The 26,084-nt window shown below is 41.4% G+C and overlaps 1 protein-coding gene across 1 annotated transcript in view; it reads right to left on the reverse strand.

Annotated features, from left to right (window-relative positions):
- Positions 1-24,897, reverse strand: part of INO80 (INO80 complex ATPase subunit) — a 63,726-nt gene extending 38,829 nt beyond the window's left edge. The window contains exons 1-16 of the mRNA XM_065686524.1: positions 24,809-24,897; positions 15,376-15,561; positions 14,503-14,669; positions 14,338-14,405; positions 12,723-12,884; positions 11,028-11,148; positions 9,541-9,755; positions 8,494-8,547; positions 6,746-6,949; positions 5,684-5,879; positions 5,426-5,493; positions 4,907-5,116; positions 4,598-4,678; positions 3,300-3,395; positions 1,433-1,492; positions 661-803 (exon numbers count right to left, since the gene is read on the reverse strand). Of these exons, the coding sequence (XP_065542596.1) occupies positions 661-803; positions 1,433-1,492; positions 3,300-3,395; positions 4,598-4,678; positions 4,907-5,116; positions 5,426-5,493; positions 5,684-5,879; positions 6,746-6,949; positions 8,494-8,547; positions 9,541-9,755; positions 11,028-11,148; positions 12,723-12,884; positions 14,338-14,405; positions 14,503-14,669; positions 15,376-15,518 (1,988 nt within the window). The 5' untranslated portion in view covers positions 15,519-15,561; positions 24,809-24,897. The remainder of the gene's footprint in view (positions 1-660; positions 804-1,432; positions 1,493-3,299; positions 3,396-4,597; positions 4,679-4,906; positions 5,117-5,425; positions 5,494-5,683; positions 5,880-6,745; positions 6,950-8,493; positions 8,548-9,540; positions 9,756-11,027; positions 11,149-12,722; positions 12,885-14,337; positions 14,406-14,502; positions 14,670-15,375; positions 15,562-24,808) is intronic.
- Positions 24,898-26,084: the final 1,187 nt, after the last annotated feature.

The following is a 26,084-nucleotide window of genomic DNA, read 5'->3' on the forward strand; positions in this document are numbered from 1 at the left end:
AGGGCAGTTTCCAGAGAACGCTGAAGAAACAGACTTTGGTCAGAGTGAGTCTGCATCTAAAGCAATCTTCAACTTACTGTGTACAGTGGCAACTTGGACAAAGGTTATGGGAAAGCAATTACAGAAGCAAAGACGGACAAATCCATTACTTGAAAACAAATAGAAAACTTTCTGGCATCGAGTCTTATGACAAAGCTTGGGCTTTACTGCAGCCAACAGTATTCACAGGGCTCTGACCTTCATTTGTGCCTGGAAGTGCCACTGAAGAAGGAATCAAAATAATGCATTTAATGGAGCCAATATAAGCAATTTATGCTAAAGACTGTGGACTGTTCAGTAGGCAGAATTCTGAGAGTAGTCAGGAAAGAAGGTGAACAGAAAGAAGCATTTCACACTGTTCTGTTTAACTGTCCTGTACTCCATGCAAGCTTCTCCTCCACAATTACTTTTTAATTACATTTTACATATTTGGAGAAGGAAAATCTAAATGCAAAGAACTACTGGATTAATCCAGTGACAGAGAATTATACCGATACTTAAGCAGATTAGACAAAGGGTGTCAATTTTAACTTTATCAACTTATGGAATCCTGATGCTTTTGCGATATTCCTTCAAGAGGCTGATACAGAGGGCAGACTTTATTTCCAGTTAATTTATTACCTGGAGCTACTCTTGAGTGCTTGTGCTTCATCCAGTACCATATATTGCCACTTCACTCGCTGGAAATACTTCACATCCTGTACTACTAGCTGGTAACTGGTAATCACCACGTGGAAAGGAGCATCCTGAGTATACAATGTCTTCTATAAACACAAAATAAGAAACAAACATCAACATAAGGTAAATACATTGTAAATAGTTTGTGCACTGATTTCACGTTTGTGCACTGAAATTTCAGGCTTCTGTTTCATAATCTTTTCTCATTATTACTGCATTTTCCCCCAGCTGACTTTTTAAATTAACTACAGCACAGTTAATCAACTGGTGGATCTGGACTTCAGCCCATTACTCCCTGAACAATTTCAGATGCTTCTTAATGTGCCAGACAAGACCCAGGCACTGAACCCTACAAAACTGCTGTTAAATCAGGAACAATCTGACAGGCCTGCAGGGATGCTTGACTTGGGCATCCTGAGTTAGGTTACTCAAATAGAATGAACAGTCCTTGACACTGAAACTTCCTGCTTTATTTACAGAGCTCTAGTTTCTTCAGCTGAACTCCATACTACTGTATGGAGCCCTGTACAGTACTCCAGCACAAGAGAAGCCTTCTACCTTATTATCTTAATGAAAATACTACTCCGTAGATGAAGAAACAGAACTGGGTTGAAACAGAACACATTGTTCAACTTGGTGGCATGTAGCAACAGTTTCTGGTTTACTCTGAACAAATAACAAAGATGGCCAAAGTGCACAGATATGCTGGTATTACCTGACTCCAGAACTTCCTGATCACCTTCCTGTCATGGGGATTTCCCCAATAAGGGAGCACCTGGAAGAGTACAAAAGCAGAAAGACATTATTTCCAAATAAAGACATACATCCTCTAGATTTTTATACTGTGTATTCTACAGAACGAGAAGACACATCTCTTCCAAACAATGAAAAGTGATCTATCTTTATTAATAGAGAGAAAATTGGAAAGCACTTAAAAATACTTAGAAACAAGGCACTCCAGGCAAAGGCATCCAGCAACTTATGCCTAATGTAACGACTAGATCAAGGTATGCTGAGAATCTAAATGCCCAGTAGCATGTTACACCTTCTAGTCAGGCTTTTCTAAGAATTAAAAATGATACTTTGCTTATGGCAGAAAATGGTCTGCCCTCAACTGCTACAGTTAACCCTTACAGGACTAGTGAGCTCGTTCTCCTGTTTAACATTCCTCACTGTTCTCTTGTTTGTATTTCAGAACTGACCCCCAAAATCCGAGATAAAACATCTGGTCTCGACATATTTAATATAACAATTTTTAAAAAGTGAACATTACTGCCAAAGAAATCTGTCAATCTATTTAGAGCTCAACATTTCATGTGCCCTTATTACTCAGAACGTTTTTGCAGTGCCCTGAAACCAGTTACTGATTAATGATGTTGTACTGCCATCGTCTGTCTGATGACAGTACTACACTCAACCAAGACTGAAAGTGTTTCTGAGATTGCGAAACCTCTTACACATCACAGAATCACAGAATCCCAAGGGTTGGAAGGGACCTAAAAAGATCATCTAGTCCAACCCCCCTGCAAGAGCAGGGTAACCTACAGTACATCACACAGGAACTTGTCCAGGAGGGCCTTGAATATCTCCAGTGTAGGAGACTCCACAACCCCCCTGGGCAACCTGTTCCAGTGCTCTGTCACTCTTACAGTAAAGAAGTTCTTCCTGATGTTAACGTGGAACTTCCTATGCTCCAGTTTACACCCATTGCCCCTTGTCCTATCACTGGATATCACTGAAAAAAGCCTAGCTCCATCATCCTGACACCCACCCTTTACATATTTGTAAACATTGATGAGGTCACCCCTCAGTCTCCTCTTTTGCAAGCTAAAGAGACCCAGCTCCCTCAGCCTCTCCTCATAAGGGAGATGTTCCACTCCCTTAATCATCTTTGTGACATCTCCATCCTTCAACAGGCCAACTCCAAATTTCAAAGTGTCTTTTGCTGAATGTTCTTCCAGCTGTTCTGAAATAAGGATGCTAATAAAGAAGCAAACTAATCAAAAAGTGATCTGCCTTTAAGCTTACATATTCTGCCACAGACCTGAATAAATTAATTCATCATGATTTACTACAAGCATAACTGACTTCACACTTCTGAAGCAGGAGCAGAACTGTTGAAAAAGACTGATCAAAGTTTTAAACATGTGACAATCATAAGTTTAGAAACCTTTCTAAAGCATGTTCTGTTCGATGGCTGAGGTAAACAATACTATGCAATAAACCCAAAGAAGAGCTATATGCAGAAAAAGTTAAATTTTTAAAGTCAAAAAAGGGAAACTTATCCTTTCACAACCACCATGACTACATTTTTTATATTTTTTCTGTATTTCATTCACAAGGAGGAAAAAGCATAAACAACTGCTTGTCTATTCTGTATGATGAACTGATTAAAGGAAATGAGAAAGTAAGTAGGCAGAATGGCCAACTGCTCTAATGCTTCCACTCCAATGTTTTTAATCAGGGCCCCTATTATTCTGGACTATGCAAATACATAAAAGGATTATTTTTAGGCAAAGAACTCAGGAGAACAAAACAGTTTGCTTTTAAGAAAACAGAACCTTCTTGCACATTCTCCTTACCTTAAATTTAGGTACAAATCTGGCAAACTCCTGGTGCCAGTTGTTAAGAGTAGAGGCAGGTGAAATTATTAAAAAAGGTCCCCAAATGTTCTCTCTCTGGAATGCACACATAAATTAAATTTAACATAAAATTTAAGGAAAAAATGCATCCACAACTTAATTGAGGCGAAGGGATACAGCGACAGTTTGGTAACAGCTTTACAACAACTAAATGACGGCGGCTGCATAAAAGATGGAAATATATGCAACAGCAAAAATTCCTCCCAGCACAGCAGGTTATTATTAGCACATAGTACAATCAAATAGAGCAGATCTAATGTTTAACTAAGTATATTTCGTAACAGCAAATCTGTTCCCACAGTAATCTCCTTTGTGTCCAAGAGTTGCCACCTTCACATTACTAACAATCCCTGGCATTTTAGGAAGGAAAAGAACTTCAGGTGGCATTGGAAAGCTTTGCTCCATTACATCACATGAGAATGCCTCCTGGTGAATAACAAAGTTGATCCATTCACATATTGGTAGTTAGAAGCCACTTGCATAACTGAGAGCCAGAAAAAGTAAAAGCCCTGTATAGGCTTCCAAAAATCTCAGGTTGCTGTGCAACAGGGAGACAAGCCTATCTGTTATCCCTTTCATACAGATGAGCTCCAGAGCCTCTGGCTCTGTACAGCCTTCCAGTATTCTGGTTGATAGTGCCAGTGAACTGGTATCAAAAGGAACATAAATGCATGTAACTGTTGTTTGGTCACTACTGCAGCTACTTCTGGTCTGAGTATCACTTAGCTGGTATCTCCTATTTAAGACAAGTGACTAGATCCCAATCCTTTTTTCATTTAAATAAAGAATGTCTATTTCTCCACGACAAAGCAAGCTCCTGTTGCTTTTGCTGTTTTGTTTGTCTGCCCTGGAACAGAAGAATCACTATGTTTCCCAAAAAGACCCACCCACTGAAATATGGAACCACACTACCATGAAGCTCAGAATTTGGGCTTCATTTCCACAAGTCTCTCTGATTTGTAGAACTTGGTGAACCGTCAAGTGTATAACCTGTTCCCTCATCACACTTTCACATTCAGTGTAAGTGAAAAGATACTGCTCTGTGAATAAATGAAAAATTTTATTTATATATACATTTATATATAAACATATGCACACCCCCACACCAACTTCAAAGGCTCCACTTTAGAACAAAGGGATTTATCCCTTTTAACACACTTAAGCTTTATAATCTAGAACACATTGTCAACTGTGAAAAGTATGCATCTTCCATCAGGAATAAGCCACAATCCACCTACCTCTGCCAAATGTGCAAGGAGAGCAATACTTTGTACTGTTTTACCCAGACCCATCTCATCTGCCAGGATTCCATTGATGCCCTGCAAAAGAACCATAAATTAACACTTTCATCTTACTGCTTTTACTTGTTTCCTAAATAATCAAGAATACTAGTATGTGGCTTACACTATATTTCCCTTTCTTCTACAGACATTACAGATTGAGTACAGCAGATCTGTTTTTAAACCCAGTAAATCTTTTTGACCAAGTTTACTCTAATGACTAATAACCCTAAAAGTGTAAAACATTTGCAAGATGTACTAAGATACCTGCTCATATAGGTTGGCCAGCCAATTCATGCCTTTTAGTTGGTAACCTTTCAGTTTTCCATTGAAAATGGTAGGCTGTGGAATATCTTCTCCTGCTCGGATGGATGGGTTTGCTAAACTGTAGCTCTCTCCAAAGCCAGTACCGGACTTGTTAGCTGCCCGTAAAGCAGCTGCCCGACTCTCCTTTGCATCTTCATCAAATGATCTGGTCTAAACAGCAAGAGGAAAGCATGCGTAAGATGATGAACATATGTCAAGAAACTATAGTAAAAGGCTTTACATTTCACATTACGAATAGGATGTCTGCCAGAAACTAAGAGAAAACAAGCCTGTTCCTAAAGCCCAAGTATTTATACTCTGGGTTTCTACCTATTTAGCACAGAAAGTGGCGAAAGAATTAAATTCAGATCTGACACCCAGGATTCAACTTGACCTGGCTGCTACGAAAGATCCTGGTTCTGTGGCCTCTACCAATCACTCTGCTTTCTCTTCTACTTCACAGATACAAAAAACACATACCCGGGCCTGATGAATCTGGTAAGCATCCTCAGCATTCTTCAGAGCTTGAGCCTTGTAATAGTTACTGTCTGAAAACAACATCTCCAAGTTAGAGCTCTGCAGCAACAGCCTCCCCAATTTACACAAATTCCAGTAATTATAATAGTGCTTCTTACACAGAAGGATTTTACACTTGAAATTGTAAATTTGTACAATCATGTGGGGAGTACAGTAAATTTCAGAAGAGTGCACAGGAAGTATTGTAGATGAATCACTTACCATAATCTTCTTGGGTGATGTTGACTACTACTCCTCCGCCAATATCAATCTGCCTTTGGGTAGAGCTGTCTTCCAGTTTGCGCAGGATTTCCTCCTGTATTCCATCATGTCCCATATCTCGTTTACGACTCATAAAGTGGGCATATAATTCAGTTTGTGTGATGAGGAAGTTAAGTTTTCGCTGCTGTCTCTTAGCCTAGGAGAAGAATCACAGAATAGTTAGGGTTGGAAAGGACCTTAAGATCATCTAGTTCTACCCCCCCTGCCATGGGCAGGGATGCCTCACACTAGACCATGTCACCCAAGGCTCTGTCCAAACTGGCCTTGAACACTGCCAGGGATGGAGCATTCACCACTTCTCTGGGCAACCCATTCCAGGGCCTCACCACCCTCACAGTAAAGAACTTCTCATTGCACATAAAAACACTGACCACCACCATAAACATCTATATTAAAATATGAAATTGCTGTGAATTCAAAGCTCTTTTAAATTCAGTAATCATGGCAAACACCACCATAATTTAACAAAAGAAAGTTTAAAAGATGTGTTCACACTGAAAAATTTAAAGATTGACAAAAATAAAGAGGATTTTAGTTGTCCAAAGTGAAACAACTGAACAGTTAAAAAAATACTGTCGTGACAACCTAACTCCAACACTCTGTTATTTACCAGTAAAGAGAATTACGATAAAATACATGAAATACATCAGTAGGTAATACAGTTCAGATATTACCCTTGTTTTGTGTTCAGCAAGACAAGAGAACTGTTCATTCTTAGGTTTTGATTAAAAACTGCTATAGTTTGAAGTTGTCTATTAATCTAGCTCAGCTCCATCTCACTCACTTGTGAAGAATTTACACAGTTTGAAGGCTTTATTTCTTACCATCCCTAGCTAACATTTGATGAATTACAAGTTTTAAGATAGCAGAAGAAATGTGTGGAATACCACTGAAACAGAACAAATAACAAATTCACTGGCTGAATATAGGAATTCAAATTGTCCAGTTACTTCTGTGTCTCCTCAACAGATTAATTATCAGCAATCTGTTGGTTTGCTGTACCTCTCTCATCTCCTCATCCAGCTTGCGTTGCTCCAGAGCCTCTTTCTCAGCTCGTTTGCGATGTTCTTTTTCCACCTTTTCATACTTTTTCCAATAGAGAAGCATCTCCTTGGTAAGACGACGTGCTCGTGGTAGAGTTTCCTTACAGTTCTTCTGGGCCTGGATAGCAGCTCGGCGTACCTCCCTCATGCACTGATGGGCAAGCTAGAGAGAAACAACATTTTTGAAACAGTGGTAAAATGGGCAGCTTTTAAAGAAAGCCCATGATAAATGCCACCAAATGTAATCATAACCAAGTCCGATCCTTCAGTAATGCTTCCGAAATGACATGAGAGACAGGGAACTTCCAAAAACCTACCAGGATGGTTGAGAAGACAAAACCTGAAGACAGTTTTAGCATGGTGTGATGCTTAAAGGACTGATCTAGGGGGAGGTCCTTGGAAAAAGACTCGAGAGAGAGTTCAAGGCCTGCCTGCAACTCTGACTCAGCTATTCTAGACACTTTTGTGGTTCATTTCTCACTGTTCTAATAAGGCTGCTGCAGTTTTGGTGGAACACAATCCCATTCATATAAATACACTGAAAAGTATGAGAGTATCCTGTATTTTTCCTACCATCTTATAAAGAAGCACAATACAGTGTAATTTTTCATTCTAGTATAAACCAATCGATGCATTGTCATAATGGTCAAGGTTGCTTGGTTTGTTTGTGACAGGGTTTTTGTTTCCTCCACTAAAATTTGCACATCACCAATTCTAACACACAGGTTTCAAACGATCAAAGAAAATGAAAACAAAGGGGAAAAAAAGTGGAATTTCAAAGCCTCGAAGTCTGCTGCATCACTCACTTGCTAAAATGCAATTTGTGATACCTACAAATACAATAAAATCACAGGCTGTTTGCAAAGACAACACAAAGGAATCCAATCTCTGCTAGCTAAGGAGACCCATAAGAGAGAACCTACCTACAGCAAAGTTTCTTTCATATATACATGCAGGTTCTGTTTTCTGCATGTCTTACACAGAAAATGCTCCCTTTTTCCATTTTATATATACATTACAAAAAATTTTCTGCATCATCTCGTTTCTGATGATTCTTAGCCACACATTTAATTACCTTTTCATTAGCCATATAAATGAATCAGACACTTGAGCGTAACACTTGAAAACTGCACTGAAAGCCATCACCAAGTGTTCTTAAAGTAAAGCTTTCTAGGTAGAAACAATGACACTTCTCAGAGAAGGCTCTGATGAGGAATGAGATTAATTCCTTTTGAAATCACTTAAGCACAGAATCGTTCTATTTTTAATCTTATCTCCTATATATCTTTATGTAAATTAACACATTTAATATTCCAAGAGCTCCTTTGATTTAATCAAGAATGCTTAAACCAGCAAATTCTAGCTAGTGGATAGATGGGCAGTTCAGAAGCCAAGAGAGTGGACCAAAATCATTAATTTATTGTGTTAAAGATCACTAAATTAAAGATGTACAAACCAATATTACAAAAGCAAAAAAACATCTCATGAAAGAAACTCCTGTTGCTTGTTTCATCTGTTGCTTATGAAACATGCCAAAACAATACATCTAAAAAATGAAAAACCTTATACTAAATGACATACAGTGCTTCCTCCTATACTGCCCTGCTAGTAGAGTCAGTATTGTAAGAAAGAGAAGAAACATACAGAGGTTACAGTTTGCTTACTACAACCAGTACAAATAACAGTATACAGCTAAAAAGCACTTACCTTTTTGCTGTTGGTTAGGAAAAGGTTGCGGGCTGATGCTTTTTGTTTGTATGCCTGTAGAAAAATACAAACCATCTTAAAATTAGTTAAAGGGCAATGGCTTCACAGTGTTTTAAAAGATCACCATGCAGACTACAGCAGATACACATGCCACACTACTACAATTGGGTACAGGTACTGTGACCATTTTTAATTTCACTGAAACAGCTTTTCACCCTTCTGTATTCCAATTCCTGAAGGAAGCATGTAAAACATCTTCTTTTTCAGGACTGCTCCTTTAGTTACTACTATTGCAAAGTAGGGTTCTACTTTTCCACAGTTATCACTGAAGTAATCAAAAATTTCCACTGTCTTCCAAATACGTTTAGGCTTAATGGAGATCCTATGCTCCTTACATGATCAAAATCAGTGTTTTGAAACAATAAGGTCTATCACACTGCCTGGCTATCCTTTGCCTGGCTTCATAAGGGATGATACAGCCATCACTCATATTCAATTTCCTAGGATTCAGTCTGTTAACTGTGAACTCCAAAAAGCAGGTTCAAAGGTCCACTATGATCACATCTCAGAAAACCAGTGACACTGAACCCAGCTTTCTACTTCAAATGTGCCTGAAGCTCCTTATGTAAATAATACACTTTTCCCTAGACTGTTTCTGAAATAAGTTTCAAAAAACACACACGCTATTATGACTGAAACACTCCTTTCCTGAACTTCATGTAAACCTAGACACTCTTGCTCTGTGTTGCTATCCTGTAGACCAGTAGGAGTACCTGCTAGAGTCTACTGTGCTTTTCATAGAAAAGGGCTGAATAATGAAAGCTGTGGCAAAGCACCGCATGATCCACTTAAACATCACTGGACATAAGAAATTTGAACTACACTTTGCTTACAGATTATAGAGTATCAGTTTGGTCATTAAAGACCACCAGAAAAATAATCTCTTATTTCACTCTGTTTTTCCAAGTGTCAACTCCCCACTAAGCTTATTTTCTATTTCACTTTCTTGCTGTCATCATTGATTCCAGTGCCATCAGCCACTCTCACCTTTGGCAACTCCTTTTTAACGATGCTAAGCCACACTTTCCGCCGACGTGCATTAAGTTGCTCAATACTCAAATGCTTTTTCTTGGACCCAGGTGGTGGTGTATCTTGAGAAAACTTAGCAAAAACTTTGGTCTGGTGATGGTGGCATCGTGGTGACTCCTCTGAAGAGAGTTCTTCATCCCGTCTCCTCTTTTTCTTTACTTTTTTCAACTTGCCTGCATGGCAGCAATGATCATAAAATAAAATTTCTGTTTTGGGGATACATTTAAGTCAGGTATCTTTCCTGAATAAACTATTTTAGATGATTTATGCATGGAACCAACAAGAAAGCCAAACTGGTACCATCAATTTATCATATTAGGTATTTTCTCATTATTTTATAATACAAATATCTTCCTCTTTAATAAATAAAATGGTGAAATGTAATTTTTCCATCCAGGAAAATATGCTTTAGGAGCTAAAATGTCTGGGACCTGATGCAGTGATGCTTTGAGGTTAAACTGTACTTAGAAGACATGTAAAGGTCAGACATTTAAAGATAACAGCCATTAGCATTTGGAAGGATAAATCTCAAACTGAACTTCTCAGCAGCTGAAAGAGATAGGCATGTTATCATGTATTACAGATACCAGCTTTCAGAGGAAACTATTACTGGTATCAGATACTAAAAATATTCTTTGTGAGTATGCAAAGTCACTGATGCTGCAAGATTAGTGCAGGACAAGAAAAAAATACACAGTTAAAGGAACTTGCAGAAAGATAGGAAGGAAGGAAGCCTTAAACAGTCCCATTAAAACACAACTCAAACTGAAGTACTTGCACTAGAGAGGATTCACCTTACACTGACAGTTCACAGCCTTCTCTTCCTGCTTCCTTACAGATTTACAGCTGCTGCCAGCTCAATCAAGAAAGGAAGCTTGTAGTTCTCAGCAAACATGCAACTGCGAAGCTCCAGCTGAGAGGTTACAGAAGTAATTCTATTTGAACTCATACTGGACACCAGTTCTGAGTTCCCTCTGATTTCCAGAAAACACTTCCTATCATTTCTTGTTCACTAGAATTACGTATTCAGGAATAAAGGCAGCAGGTACTGGATGAGTTCTTAACATTTTCAAGGAACTATTTTGTTTTCAAACAACTCTGAGTAAAGGGGCAATGCTACACAATGGTCCATATGGATTCTGAAGCAAAGAATAAAGCTGTAAGGTACTTACTGAATAATTTCTTTCACTCTAGATTTGGAGGTCTACAAAGAAAATCTAAAGCTCTGAATTCTCAAATCACACTCTTTTTTTTCTCCCTAGCTTTCTAGAAGCCAGAAGATAGAGCACAGTATTTTCTAAAGATTTTCTTTGACAGAACTGGGTACCTCCATGCAAAACCCAAAAGTTTTGAACATATTATTTGAATAAATATTCAAAGGAAATAATGCAGTGAAGAAGTTTGATCACAACTGCCATTTAAAAACACAAGGTAAATGGCTTTACCTTTTAATTTTTTCTCTTCTTTAAACTTCTTTTTCTTGGGCCCTAGCAGGTGGCGCTGCTGCTCATAGTAAGGATCATGTGTGGACAGCAGTCCTGCACTGTAGTACTGATATTGCTGCAACTGAAAGTGGATGCAAATGAGCACAGTAATGGAAAACAGATATAGCAGATAACAGAGATAGCAGGTAAACAAGTCCAGATCTTGATCATAAATAAAAGATCAGAAAACACATTTCTCCATATTCAGCATCATTATCAAGGATCATACAGTGTCCAAAGCAAAACTACTCTCAGAAGTGGCCTCCAAGTTCTACACAGGGCGCGAAGCCAACCCAGTTAAATAAAATGGGAAGAACAGGCAGTGAATCTTACACTTTCCAAAGATACTGCTCTTCCTCTTCCATAGGGGTGCTGCCCAGCAAGATAGCACATTACATGAAGTGGTCCAATTATAGACCTTCTATTTATTTTGCTTGCATTCCCAAATTACATATGTGTTCTATTTTACCATTTCAAAGAATAAGTTTAGATTAAAAAATCTTTTCTTTTAAAAGATTTCCACAATGACAAATAACTTGGACGTTCAGACTGTCAAGTAAAAACAGTTGCCCCAGCATTTTTTTCCCCACATTATTAAAAAAGTCAGTATATTACAAGCATTATTCAACTAAAACATTAAAGAACTATATACAGGTTACCTATAAACAGGCAAGCTAAAGACAGTACAGGTCAGAAAGTAATCACTTAAAACCTAAGCATACCATTAAGTTAATAAAAGAAGCTAACACAATCTGGGTTTAGAACGTAACAAGTAAACAAAGGAAAGAAGCACACAGAAACAAAGACCTGGATGGGAAAATATTTCTTTGCTCTTCTGGAGGAGTTTCAAAAGAATATGAAATAAGATGACAAATTTTCATTTCAGGCACATCCTCTTAAGAGGACTTCCTCCATCTGAGACTACTTTCTGGTGCAATTCAAAATAGCAATGAAAATGGTTACTGCAAAAGTCCTTACAATTTGAAGAAATATGCTACAAAATCAAAATAGTCATAGAATTTGGCCTAATATTAAGACAGAAATGTGGCAGCCTATTTTCTTATAGGAAGGGAAAAAAGAGACTATAAGAAGGAAATCCAAAATAAAAAAGGTTAAGAAAGAAAAAAAGTCAAGCAAAATCCCAACGAATGACAGAAAACAGTAAGAAATACAGTTCCTAGGTTTCTTTCAAGAATGTAAACATCACCTTACTACTCATCACCTCAACAATGATCCAAGTATATTGCTTTAAGTTTAAATACACAATTTTAGTCTTAAACAGCAGCTACTGCCTGTATCAGAACTTAAGCACAGCACTTCACTTTTCATATATGTTATCCAAATTTTGCATTCTAGCACCCTGTTTTTGATCTACTGTCTGGGACACAGCACTGTGGAAGCTACACATAACGCATGTGCCAGTACCAGCTACATAAATTGACAGATTCTCAGCATAAGGCATCAACAGCTTTTCAGTCTATGTAATTAATTAAATAACACTTGTCTGAAACTGATGATAGATTGTTCTAGTCTAACAAACAACAGGATGTTTTCCACAAAATAATATGGGTTTTGATAAAAATGTAAGAGCAGCTAAAATAATGCAGTTAAAGAGAGAATAAAAATTAAGGAAATTTAAAAAATCTGGATTTTTACCTCTTTGTCTTTGCTATATTTACTTTGATGCAGTTTCTTATATTTGTGTAATCGCAGCATATCGTGAAGTTCCTCCCTTGAAAGGGAAAATTCTTCATCCTCCTCGCCATCCTCATCACTCAGTGAATCTGTGTCACTGGAGTCATCACTCAAAAGGATACTCTAACAAGAACAAACAAAAACTAACTTAATAATCACAAGTCCCTATAATGAATTGTGTATTTATGTTAAGCACTATTGAGCCTTTACCTAATAAACGGCTGTGGGTCTGACCCAACAACAGTACTTAGCATTTACAAAGTGTCTTCCATCTGAAACACCTCAAATGGAAAACAGTTTTCTGAGGTACAGCCCTGTGAAGCTGCAAATACAATATACATTTTCTGATCTGTGGGGAGTTCTCTGTTAGTTTGGTGATAGCTGCATGATTTTAGAATCTACTTTGTGGTTTTAGAAAAGCAGCAGCGAGGAAAGTCATGATAGCAGTAAGGGCATTTTGTGATGCATGGCTCCAGGTGCTTTCCTACCCCATTTGTAGCCTGTCCTGCTATTCTACCACTTCCCTCCTGCATTAGTTGCAGCAGGTTTGGCTCTTGTCTGACCTCTTGGCAACCTGCTTTCGGTAAATAAAGAATGCTACAGTACAGTGAAAAAGCAAGGATGGCACAAAGCCACCATTCCACACTCTCCTTCCTTCCCCATTTGGACCTTGCACTGAGTTAATCTTAGACACAAATGTTCAGCCAAGTCCCAAGGTCTGTTTAATATATTTCATAATAGATAATTTTAATTTGGACAGTGTACTAATATTACTTCAAGTTTCTGAATGCATACGCATTGTGAAATCAAACTACAATGCTGCTGCTCACCCAAACTGAAATGCCAACTCTCCATTTTGCTACACGATGAAAATGAAAGCTTCCAGTTTACAGAGACTATAATTCTATTTCGCTCTACCCAATATCTAATATGATATTTATTATGAACTATCACATACTCTCTTTCAGTTTCCAAGGTAAGAAGCCTCTGTAGAATGTATTTTTTGCTTTGGGAAGTGTTTTTTTCTTAATGTTAAAAAATACAAAGTAAAAAAAAAAAAAAAAAAAAACCAAAATCCCCATTCCTTTCTTTTTAGCAACGGACACTAACTCCAGTTACCTCCAAATAAATAGAGCAGCAAACAAGCAGCGAATATAGAACGAGACTAGAGAATTCATTTGGAGCCCTCTTTTCAGCAACACAAAATATTACCACATCTTTTTATCAGCTTATGACTCTTACAGTGTGAGATTTTGCATCAACTAACTTGCATCACATGGGCTAGGGCAGCTCTTAAAGCACATTAGTCTAGCTTTCTGTGGTCTCAGTAGGACATTTAAAATCAAATGGACTACTGAGATAAGAACAAACTTGCTGGATTTGAAAAATTAATTTGTGATAATGTACTGACTAGTGCTCAGTGTATATTCTTGTTGCTCTTTGCTTGTTTACGTGTTTCTACATCATGACCTACATCAAATGACAAAATGGAATTACTTATCACTGTTTACAGTGTGTTGACTGGAACTCTACTCACAGATTTCATAATAGCGGCATTTCTCTTCAGTGCTCTTACCTTCAGCCACTTTCTGCTTTTCTTCAGTTTGGAAAAGTTATACAGGCTTCCTTTTTCAGACTTTGGTTCTGTTTAGAGAAAAAATAAAGTTGTTAAGAAATAATGCTTAATGTTTTTCCCTACTTACCCCAAGGAAAACAGAGATTCAATCTAGTGCTTGTGTACCTGGCTGCAGCACTCCATTCAGGGAATGCGTGTTCAGCAGCCCAGAATTCCCTGCTCCAGAAGACTCCCCAAGCAAAGAGTTTGAAGGCTCTTCCTTAACTTGCATCATGGGATCCCCAGACTGAGGCAGCAAAGGATTGTCATCCAATCCATCTTCACTTTCATCACTGCAAGAAGACAGTCAATATGGTGACAATGAAAGAAAAATACTCAAAAGAGGTGCCCACACAACTTTCTTACATGTGGCCATTTTTCTAAAGGTTTGAGAATTGAGGCAGCTTCAGATCTGGTTTCATACATTAGAAATATTGCTAGTAATAATTTTCTGTTAACCCTTCAGCAGTAGTTAATCATCAGACCAGCCTGGCTATGCTACTAACCTGCACCTTCAGTCTTTAACTAGGCACCTACTTTGAGAAGCATGAACTCTACAGTTCCAAAACACTGACGAATTAAATGTAAACTGTCTTGGGACAGAAACATACCCTGATGACTAACTTCTCATTGCTACAACTTACCTACACATAAATTCTACATCTGACAACAATCTTCGCATTTCACCTATGGCTACAGGCCGTGCCCTTAAAAAATCAACTTTGTGCTTCTCCATACTACATTTTGCAGACAAAAAAAAGTTTTGACCACTCAACTATAACAAAGAGCTTTGAAACATCATGCTAATTTGTACACAAGCTGGCAATACACTGCATTATCAGCATGAGCTAAGACGGCACAGTCCAAAATCATTGAAGAAGAGTTTATAATGAACAAATCAGTACTAAATCCTTAATACGATGTTGTCTGGAAACAATATCATAAAAATGTTTGCCTTTTCATGGTATTCCCAAGGGAAAATGGAAAAGGTCTTGGTACCTGGATATACTCCTGTTAAAGATGGCAGAGGTCTGTCGTAAAAACTGATCCAGTTGCAGAGCTTTCTCCAGATACTGCAGATAAAGGGGTTTTGCCAGCTCTGAGCAGCTGCCATCCTTCCTGGCACCCAGCTCCGAGGCCATAGAACAAACTTCTCCTCATGCACAGGTGCCTCTGAACACACAGCTGTTAAGAAGAAACAACAACCATCACCACCACCTCCTCCAAAATGGACCAACTTGGTGAGCAGGCAAATCTACGGCATACCACACCAAATGCTAGTACTTCCAGTAAACATAACCAAGGTAGTTCTGGGCAAAAAGCTTAGGCTGCTGTTAATAGGTATATTAAACAAACAGAAATTCACACTAAACTTTTCGCCACAATATTACCATAGTCAAAAACTAGATTATTAGTTTTCTGTTTCATGTCTTCATGGATGCTGTTTGACAGGACCGAGCACTGCACTGACCTAGTAGTGAAATAAAAATTCAAAGTCCAATGAAGCCAGTCCTCGAATATCCAAAGTAAACTTCTACCACTACTAAAGACAGCATGTGTCCCTGCCCATGGCAGGGGGGTGGAACTAGATGATCTTAAGGTCCTTTCCAACCCTAACTATTCTATGATTCTATGTTTCACTCTGAATAGAGGGCAGCAACGTACCATGGAAATTGAATGAAAGCAAATAAATTATTATTCTGAAGTTGAATCATATATATAACCTTACTCCACAAAGGAATAATTACTGAAAATACTGATTCTGCCATTCAGTTCATAGCTGTAGTCTACAAAATACCAACAGGACTTCTCCTTTATTTTAAAGCAATTGTACTCTTAGAGCACTCAAAAGTGTTACCTGCTTACAAACGAGCTACAAATACTTGACCAAAACCCCCCACAATTCTAAAATTCAGCTGTTATCTTTACTAAATTAAAAACAACATATAATTAGCAATTTATTACATACTTTGATATTTACAAATTTAGAACCTATTTTAGCTTTAAGGTTTTTTTCAACTAGGAAAAATAGCCTGATTTTTATTTTCCCTTTGTTCTCAGGATTTTAGATTCTTAAAGAGACACATCCCCTCTGCAATATTTGCATAATACATACTTTAAAAACAAGGCTATCAAAACATTTTATTGCTTTGTCAACTGCAGTTTTATTTTCCTTCAACTACAAAAGATGTCATAACAACTGTTACAGTAATAGCTGTCAACTGGAATTTTATTTTCTTCAATCACAAAAGATGCCATAATTGTCATAACAGTGAGAAAGATCATTTTAAATTCCTTCCAAAGTCACAGTTGTTACCATGTAAATGAAAGTACTGTCAATATCCTAAATATTATAATATTTACTAATAAATAAATGCCTTAAGCTTTTTCTTCTGGTGGAAGACAAGAATAAAAGCAGTCAGCTTTTGAAAGACCTGAATTAATTGTTCTTCTGAAGGATTCTTCTGGTTTCTAACAATTCTTAAGAATACTACGAAACCTGAAGCAAATCTCACGTTAATTTCATGTGAAGCATTTTATATTTCATCAATTATTAAACTGTTAATGACTAAATTGTTTTAAGCTTATGGAAGTGAAAACTCAAGTTGAGCATCTGGCCTTCAAATTTGCTCACTCTTCATGTATACAGTCTGAAAAACAACATCTGATTTTTTCCAAGTCTTTTATCCTCAAAAATGATAGAACAGATTCAGAACTTATAGTTACAAAACCTGTGATAAGTGACTACTGCCTTGAGACTCTTGGCTGTGGCTGAACAAGAACAAATCTTAGTATTCCTTCATAAACACCCAACCTTAACATCTTTATCCATACAGAATAAATCAACGTGCCAGAAATGGTTAGAGGGACAAGAGCACTCATTTAAAAATTGTTTTTAAACTGAAGCTATGTAGGTTCAGTCTTCTACATAGATCTTTGTACTCTGCTCTTGTGAGACCTCACCTGGAGCACTGTGTGCAGTTCTGGTGTCCTCAACATAAAAGGGACATGGAACTGTTGGAACAAGTCCAGAGGAGGCCACGAGGATGATCAGGGGACTGGAGCACCTCCCGTATGAAGACAGGCTGAGAAAGTTGGGCTGTACAGCCTGGAGAAGAGAAGGCTGCGTGGAGACCTCACAGCAGCCTTCCAGTACCTGAAGGGGGCCTATAGGGATGCTGGGGAGGGACTCTTCGTCAGGGACTGTAGTGACAGGACAAGGGGTAACGGGTTCAAACTTAAACAGGGGAAGTTTAGATTGGATATAAGGAGGAAATTCTTTCCTGTGAGGGTGGTGAGACACTGGAATCAGTTGCCCAGAGAGGTTGTGAGTGCTCCATCCCTGGCAGTGTTCAAGGCCAGGTTGGATGAAACCTTGTGTGAGATAGTTTAGTGTGAGGTGTCCCTGCCCATGGCAGGGGGGTTGGAACTAGATGATCATGAGGTCCTTTCCAACCCTAACTATTCTATGATTCTATGATAGTAATGACATGATTGATCTCTGTTAGCAAACACTCTACTTCCAGCAGAAGTTAACAGAGAAGCACCTCAAAGCTTTCCCTATGATAAGGGTATCAAGAATAATGTTTAGCAGGAAACTTTCATCTACATACATGGTATTTCTTAACAGCCATCTGGAAAAAAAACCCAAACCCAAACCCACCCTGTCCTCCAAGAGACAAGGCCATGAAGAAAGTAAAGAGGTTAGAAAACATGAAACACGCATCTCTGATGGAAGAAATCATTCATGAGGAGATAGAAAAGGACACCCAGAGGGTGAAAGTGGCTTTCCTCCGGATCACCAATGAAAATGATACACATTATAAGCACAGGAATCAACCCCTGGTATCATATCAGTACAGTGACCTCTTTTACTATTCCATTTCAAAATGTATCCGTCAACAAGAGCATGTGTTATGTTAACAGGGTGTTATTTTACTTCCCCAGCCAAAATGTCACATGTGACCATTGTTCAACGGTTTTACTCAGAACCACAAGGCACCTTTCACCTGGCTGCTCTTTGCAGAAAATTGCTGTCCCAAAACACAGTGTTTACTGGCACTGTCTGTCCTCGAGACATTGCAGGAAAGAATTGTGCCCCAAGGAGCACCAAGTACACAGGACCTTATTTGGATTCAACAGACCAAATGTACTCTTTTGCCCTCCCCAGTGATCCCTGCCTTTACAGACACATGTAAGCTTAACAGCAAAATAAAGGAAAAGAATTACAATAGATTTGAGGTCAAGTTTTTAATTGCAGGACAGCAAATAGGCCAGAGACAAAACAAACACAGTTATATTCCTGATCTAAAATGAGTAACTGGATGCTTTTCCAGCTGCCCACGACACACTCGCCTAAGTGCTGGTCTACATGGATCTACCAGTCTGCTGTATCAGCTGCACCACACAGGCAATGGTGCTCATCTGTCTCCATGCTCATACAGTTTAGGAGATAACCCAAGCAGAAGATTATTTCTTTACTCACGAGATATAAATGATCTCAGGAAAAGAAGATGCTTTCAGATGTGTCCAGTAATTGGAAAACTAAGATATTTTCTCAGGAGTGGGTCATTGCTACTGCAGAGCTCCTAGGCAAATATGAAAGCAAGGGAAAACACCCTCTGCAATGACTGCAGCAACTGTAAAGCCTTGGTTTCCATTTCATATCTTAACATCTTATACCCCCTCATTGTGTACACTATGCTAAGTGTGGACATGTGGTATGTGGTACATGCTAAGTACCTGTCTCATCCATAATCTTTTCAGATACCTATGTTCTTAAATATTACTTTCCAAATCAGGAAACCTTACATTTCCACATTTAATAACATTCTCCTTGTCCTGATACAGTGCAAACACTCTGCATTTCACCCTTAGAAGAAGACATGTTTTTGCTTGTCTTCGTATTTTAGTTGTCCCATAAGGCTGCTGTATATACAAAGTTAATTATTCTTGTCCTCAAAACAGTTACTCCTCTCTGTGTAACACCTACCAAATAAACAAATAATCACAGAAGAACTTAACAATATTCTTAAGTGGATTAACAATGCCCCAAACAAATTTAACAGGTTACACAGGCATACTGAAGGGAGAATAGCTCAGCCACTGAATTCAGCCTCTCATTTATTTATATGCTAACAATCACACAGGGCTTCTCTGCTGATCAAAGTAATAACATGGAAAGGTAATTGAGAGATACTTCTTTATTCTCTGTTCTTTTGTTCTCATTCTAGGTTTTAAAACCCAAAGATTTCAAATGGCAAAAAAACTGCTTGAATACTGAAGCAAGAGAAGATGGGAGCAAACAAGCCAGAGGCACAAAACAGCCCAACCCACTACAGCAGGTAACAGTGTTGAGAACATCACCAAGGCACTGCTTGAGGGGATTTACATGGTTATTACTACTTCATTCCATTTTTCTTTGTCATTTATGCAATGTATCTATCCTTTTGCATACTCAGTTTAACGAATATTGCAGAAATACAGATTTTCAGTATGTATTCACTGCTGACAGTAACAGTTAGGTGAACACTTGTATGTTGCAGCTGGTAAAGTGACTGGATGCTGCAGAGTAATCCTTCTGCCATCAGGACTTCCTTATACACATACACCAATTTTAATGTTACCTTTCAGTAGTTATTTGCTTTCTCTCTTCATCTCTCCAAGAGTTGTAACAGTTTAGAAAATTGGCATTTGGAAATAAATAGTTGCTGCACTGCCTCGCTAGCACCTTGAATCCTGTAACATTCTTATTTAATCAGTAGCTCCCACTGAAACCATTTCATTGCATCATGTGGCCCTTTGAATTATTAAAAGCACAGGTAAAATATCAGCAGGATCTAAGTTTAGTTATATATATATATATATATACACACTAGCTTTATACAAATATCTTCTGTAAAAATACGTATTTTTTAAAGATGTAAGTTCAGCTCTGATGAAGCCTTCCTTATCCTGTTTTAAATCACCCTGCTTAATTCAATGTTAATGTAGGTGTAGGGTTTCTTCACACACTGTTTTCTCAAGTCTGTGCATTATAGTCTAGTCAGTAAGTAAACACCCAGCACTGGAGAAGAATTCTCCAAGGCCCTCCTCAGAGAGCAGAGTTTTATAACAAGGTTTCCAAGTTTCATACCCATGGACCTGCTCCACCCAAACAGCAAAACCACCACTCTCATGAACAGCCTAGCTTTCAAAGTAGGTTTTTCCCATTTAAACAAATATCTACTGTCTCTTTCTGAATGAAGTCCAACAACTATTTGCTACTGATATCAATTTATAGGAGAAGCCCCATGAAGTGGCAAGCGCACAGTTCTGCACTTGTGCCTAGCTGCATGTCAGAAAGGACCTCTTGTACAGCTGCTTGAAATAATACTTTTTCTTCCAGAAGTCTCTTGGTTTTCTCCTTTTTTCCTTCAGTTACTGGCATCTCTACAACTCAGGTAAGGCCCTTCTCTTTATGACTAACACTAACATCAAACATGGTAAGTAATGGTAGCAACTGCACTCCAAGCTGAGGGGACATGCACACACACAAGCGGCCATGAAGGTAAAAGGCACAACACACCAGCTCATTCATAGTACTTCTTCTCAGGTACATACCCATGACAAACATGAGGCAAATCACAGAGATAAAACAAACTCAGCCTCACCTGCCACACTTGAAGTGCATGTAGATGAAGTGTTACCAGCTCACAGATGAGTACTCTTGTTCAAATGCTGCAGCCCACAAAAGCAATCTCCTACCTCTGCTCCATCAACACATTTAAGCACACTGGCACAACATTCACACGGACAAAAACCTTAAATCCCAGTTGACACATGGAAAGTACGTATTCCTCGTATCTCTATCTACAGCACTGAAAGGGTCATCCATAAAGTAGGATTAAAAACTGGGAGCAAGAATACAACCTTCTACGCTATCTTAATTCCCTCACAATTATAGCAGTTTCCTGGGAGTTTTGTGCTTTGCATTTTGACACCAACTTACTAAGAAAGATTTTTCAAACTGATATGAACACCTAAGATACTTTTCTTTAGGAAAGTTACAACTGAGACATACAACTCTCATCAAAATAGCAGAATGCTGTAAGAATTTCCTGAAGTAACATCTCCAGAGTAACCCCTGACACAAACATACACAGATTTAGTCAAGATCTATACAGAAAACTTACATTAATACAGTAGTATAAGGTAGGTATAATTTTGTCAGATTTCTTTATAAGCATATAATCTCTAATACAGACAACTGTGGCATAAAAAACCTGAAGAGCTATCCTGCTTGGAGGAGAATCACACACTCTTCTTTCCCTGTCCCATTTTAGCTTGCTTTGAGCAATGTAAAGTTACACTGAAACCCTTTGTCCAGAGTACACTATATGCCGGGTCTGAAAGCAAAACACAATACCCATATAATGGGGTTTATGGCAGTGACTTAAACAGAACTTTCATACATAAGAAATTATTGCTTTAAAAAAAGCAGATAGGAGAGTATTTAAACCTAAAGCCCTTAGATTCCACTACTCAGGCTGAATGAATAAATGTTCATACAACTGTGAGTTCACATCATTTCTGTTCAAACTTAAGAAGCTTTAAGTGCTTTTCTAAGTAATGAAATCTAGTTAAAACTAGATACTGTCCTATATATAGTACTTCACAGTTTTGCGTTTGTGGTAAGGCTATATATTGTTTTCCAAGGAATGAGAACATTACATGGATCTCTGTTCCACCTTTTAGCTAATTTTAAATACAGAGAAGAGCCTGTGGGACACAGATGCTGAATTTTCTGGTTGCTGAAATAACTGTCACAGACAGGGCCTGATTTATTATTAAAAAAAGTAAAAAAAAAAAAAAAAAAAAAAAAAGTTATTTGGTTCTACAAAAAAAAAGTCAGAAGTATATACATAAGTGTACAACAGAATGCCTTAAAACACACGCAATGCAGCAGCTGGCATGCCACAGCTTTGCTTCCATATTTAAACTAGCAGAAAAACAAACCTAACCATTTATTTGTTCAATTAGAGTAAGTCTGGTCCCAAAAGAGCAGTAAACATCATTTACAGAGACCTCTGACAATGCCTCCATACTCTGTTCTACAAACCAGCACCAACTGTTACCCTCACCCACTGCCATTGCTTCACTCCTCCTCTCTGTGTACACCACGCAGAAACTGCACAGTTGGTTTCGGTTTTGTTTGGTTTTCATTCCCTCCGCCCCCAACCACAAAAAGGGAACTACGTCCAAGAAAGCTCTGAGAGGATCACTTTCTTCCTGCCATCTAGAACACTACCCAGCTTTTAATTTAGCTTGTCAAAGAGCACACTTGTTACAGAATTTACAGATTATGTTATACCTACAAAACTTCCTCATTTTAAGAAATCATAAATTCATAGAATGGCTGGGGTTGGAAGGGATCTTAAAGCTCGTCCTGTCCAAACCCCCTGACACAGGCAAGCACCTTCCACTAGACCAGGTCGCTCTAAGCCCCATCCAACTTGGCCTTGAACACTGACAGGAATAGGGCAGCCACAGCTTCTCTGGACACCCTGTGCCAGTGCCTCAGCACCCTCATAGTGAATAATTTTTTCCTTATATCTAATCTTAATCCCCCCTCTGTCAGGTTAAAGCCATTCCCCCTTGTCCTGTCACTACAGGCCCTTGTAAAAAGTCCCTCTCCAGATTCCTTTGCAGCCCCCTTTAGGTACTGGAAGACTTGTAAGGTCTCCCCAGAGACTTCTCTTCTCCAGGCTTAACTAGCCCAGCGCCCTCAGCTTGTGTCCAGAGCAGAGCTGCTCCAGCCCTCAGAGCATCTTTGTGGCCTCCCCTGGACTCACTCCAACAGCTCCATGTCCCTCTTGTGTTGGGGCCCCAGAGCTGGAGGATGCAGGAGGATCGCCCCAGGGCAGAGTGACAGGATCACCTCCCTCAATCTGCTGCTCACGCTGCAGCCCAGCACACGGTTGGTTTCTGAGCTGTAAGCACACACTGCTGGCTCATGTTGAGATTCTCAGAGACCAACACCCCCAAGTCATTCTCCTCGGAGCTGCTCTCAATCCAGTCTCTAGCTAGTCTGCAGCTGTGTTTGGGATTGCCCCCACCCACGTGCAATCCTTGTCCCTGCTGAACTTCATGAGGTTTGCACTGGTTTGCAAGGCAGTGTTTTAAGCAACTTTATAATGCATGTGCAAGAGAGACTAGAGGTGAATCACAGTGAATATCCTTAAACTCTGAGAAAAGTTCTGTATCTTGGCAGCCTCTGGATGTCATGACCTACTCCTATAGATAAAGGAATGACAACACAAATCTGATTCGTGTATCAGTCACATCCAGGCGTACGAGATGCGGTGTATATATCCATAGAGTAGATCTGTTCGTATCAAAGAACTTGAATTCTAGTAACGCGCATAAGAGACATTTCAGTATAAAAAAAGGAACTTGACTTGCACCATTTTCTTCATGAAAGATGAAAATAACCTAAAGGAATTTCGTATTATCACCTACAACAGTAAGGAGCAGGAGTCTTACCACACAAGATCAGCAACAGTCAGAATGTACTAAGTTAAATAATGGTAATTAAACCAGAAACTGTATCAGGCTGCGTGTCTGCAGTGAATCAGGAGTGACTTTCTTTACAGCGTGGCTCTGAAGAGGTGTTTTCTAGCGCACACAAACACTAAACCACGTCTCAGGTGGACTCTTGTCTAGGAAGCGACGTCCCCAGCAGCGGCCCCGCTTCGCCACGCAGCACGCCCCCGCTCTCCACTCGGAGCTCCAGGCCTCCCCCGGGCAGGGCGCCCCCGAGTTCCAGCAGCAGCGTCGCACCGGGCCTTGTCGGCAGAGGGCAGGTACAGGCCGAAGGCCGCAGCCTACACCTCCGCGCCCGGCCCAAGGGCGGCCGGAGGGTCCCAAAGCGGCGGTGGAGCCGGAAGGACGCGGCGCGCAGCAACCGCCGCCCGCGCCGCCGCGCCACCCCCCCCGCGGCCCCGGCCCGTTCCCCTCCGAGCCCGCGTCCGTCGTTCCCCCCCCCCCCCCCCTTCCGCCCCCCCCGCGCACGCGCCACCGCCCGCCGAGCGCACGTGCGCCCGCAGGTGCACGGCGGCGCCCCCGCCTCCCCCCCCCCCCCCCCCCCGCCCGGTCCCGCCGTTCACCCCCGCACCCTCCCTCCGCCGTGTGTTGGGGGAGTCCCGGAGGCCGCCCCGGTGCGGGCGGCGGCTCCTGCGGCGCTATATCGGGGCGCACCCGGCGGGCAGGGCGGGGAAGGGGCCTGTCTCTTTAAGAAGAGGCCCGGCTGCCACGGCCGCGGCTTGGCGGAGAGAGGGGGGGTGGGGGGTGTGGTGGGTGTGAAGCCGCGGCCTTGCCCCGGCGGGGCCCCGCTACCGCCTCTCGTCGCCCCGTCCCGTCGTGTCCTCGCCCGGTCGCCCCGGTGGCTCACCTGTGTGGCGGGCCCGGCCGCGGCGCGGCGGCGGCGGCGGGGGGCCGGGGGTGTCTCCTGGGCTCGCTCCCCCGCTCGCTCCCCCCGGCCTCTCGAGCCGCGTTGCCGGGGCTGGCGCTGCCTGTGTGCTGCCGCGGGGCGCTCTCGACTCCTGCCTCGCCAAGATGGCGCCCGCGCTGCTGCTGAGGAGGAGGCGGCGGCTGCGGGCGCTGGGACGGCGGCGGCGGCCACTTTCGCTCACTGAGAGGAGAGGAGCAGGGACACGGGGAGCCATGGCGGGGGGGAGGAGAGGCGCCATGCCCAGGCCTGAACAATCGATCCCCGCACACCTCCCCGCCACCCCGGCCCCGAGCGCCGGCCCGGAGGCTCCGCTCGCTTCGCCGCAGCCGCCGCGCGGGTCCCGTGCCCGCACTGCGGGAAACGTCCCTACACGGAGCCCGCGGGGGGCCAGCTTCCATCGATGCGCTCCTGAGAGCGATTGGTAGAGTCTGCAAGTGACGGAAATTGCCGAAGGGACTCGGCCGAAGAGGCCGGGTGAGCTAGCGAGTCTCGCGCGAGGCGGGGGGATGTGTACCGGAAGCGATGCGCTCTCGCCCTTGAGGCGCCGGAAGGGCGGTGGGGCGCGGAGGGAGCGGGGCTGGCATGGCGGGCCCTCAGCCCCCTCCCCGGGGCTGCTTCCTGCGGGCTCACCGCTCCCCGCCGCGGCAGGACTGTCACCGGGTCCTCAGCCCCGCGGGGGCAGGCCCGGAGCTGCCCTATCGGCCCGGCCGGGAGCGTGGCGGGGCAGGAGGTGGCATGTGCCCGGCCGCCACCGCGCCTGAGGGAGGGCTGAGGCGCGGACGGCGCTGGGGAGCGTAGGATCATCGAATCAGTCGGTTTGGGAAAGGCTTGCAAGACCATCAAGTCCGACCGTTACCCCAGCACTGCCAAGGCCACCACTAACCCATGGCACTGCAGGCCTCATCTACACGGGTTTTGAACAGTTCCAGGGGCGGTGGCTCCACCACTGCCCTGGGCAGCCTGTTCCAGTGCCTGAGCGCCTTTTGGGTGAGAAACTGCGCCTCATCTCCAGTCTAAACTTCCCCTGGTGCAACTTGAGGCTGTTTCCTCTTGGCCTATCGTTACTTGGCAGAAGAGACCAACCCCAACCTCCCTACAGCCTCCCGTCAGGCAGTTGTAGAGAGTGAGGAGGTTGCCCTTCTCTAGCCTAAACCTCCCAGGTTCAGTCCTTCCTCTTAAGGCTGGTGCTCCAGCCCCTTCTCTGGACCCACTCCAG

Source organism: Lathamus discolor, chromosome 6 (genome assembly GCF_037157495.1).
Source record: "Lathamus discolor isolate bLatDis1 chromosome 6, bLatDis1.hap1, whole genome shotgun sequence".
Taxonomy (NCBI): domain Eukaryota; kingdom Metazoa; phylum Chordata; class Aves; order Psittaciformes; family Psittacidae; genus Lathamus; species Lathamus discolor.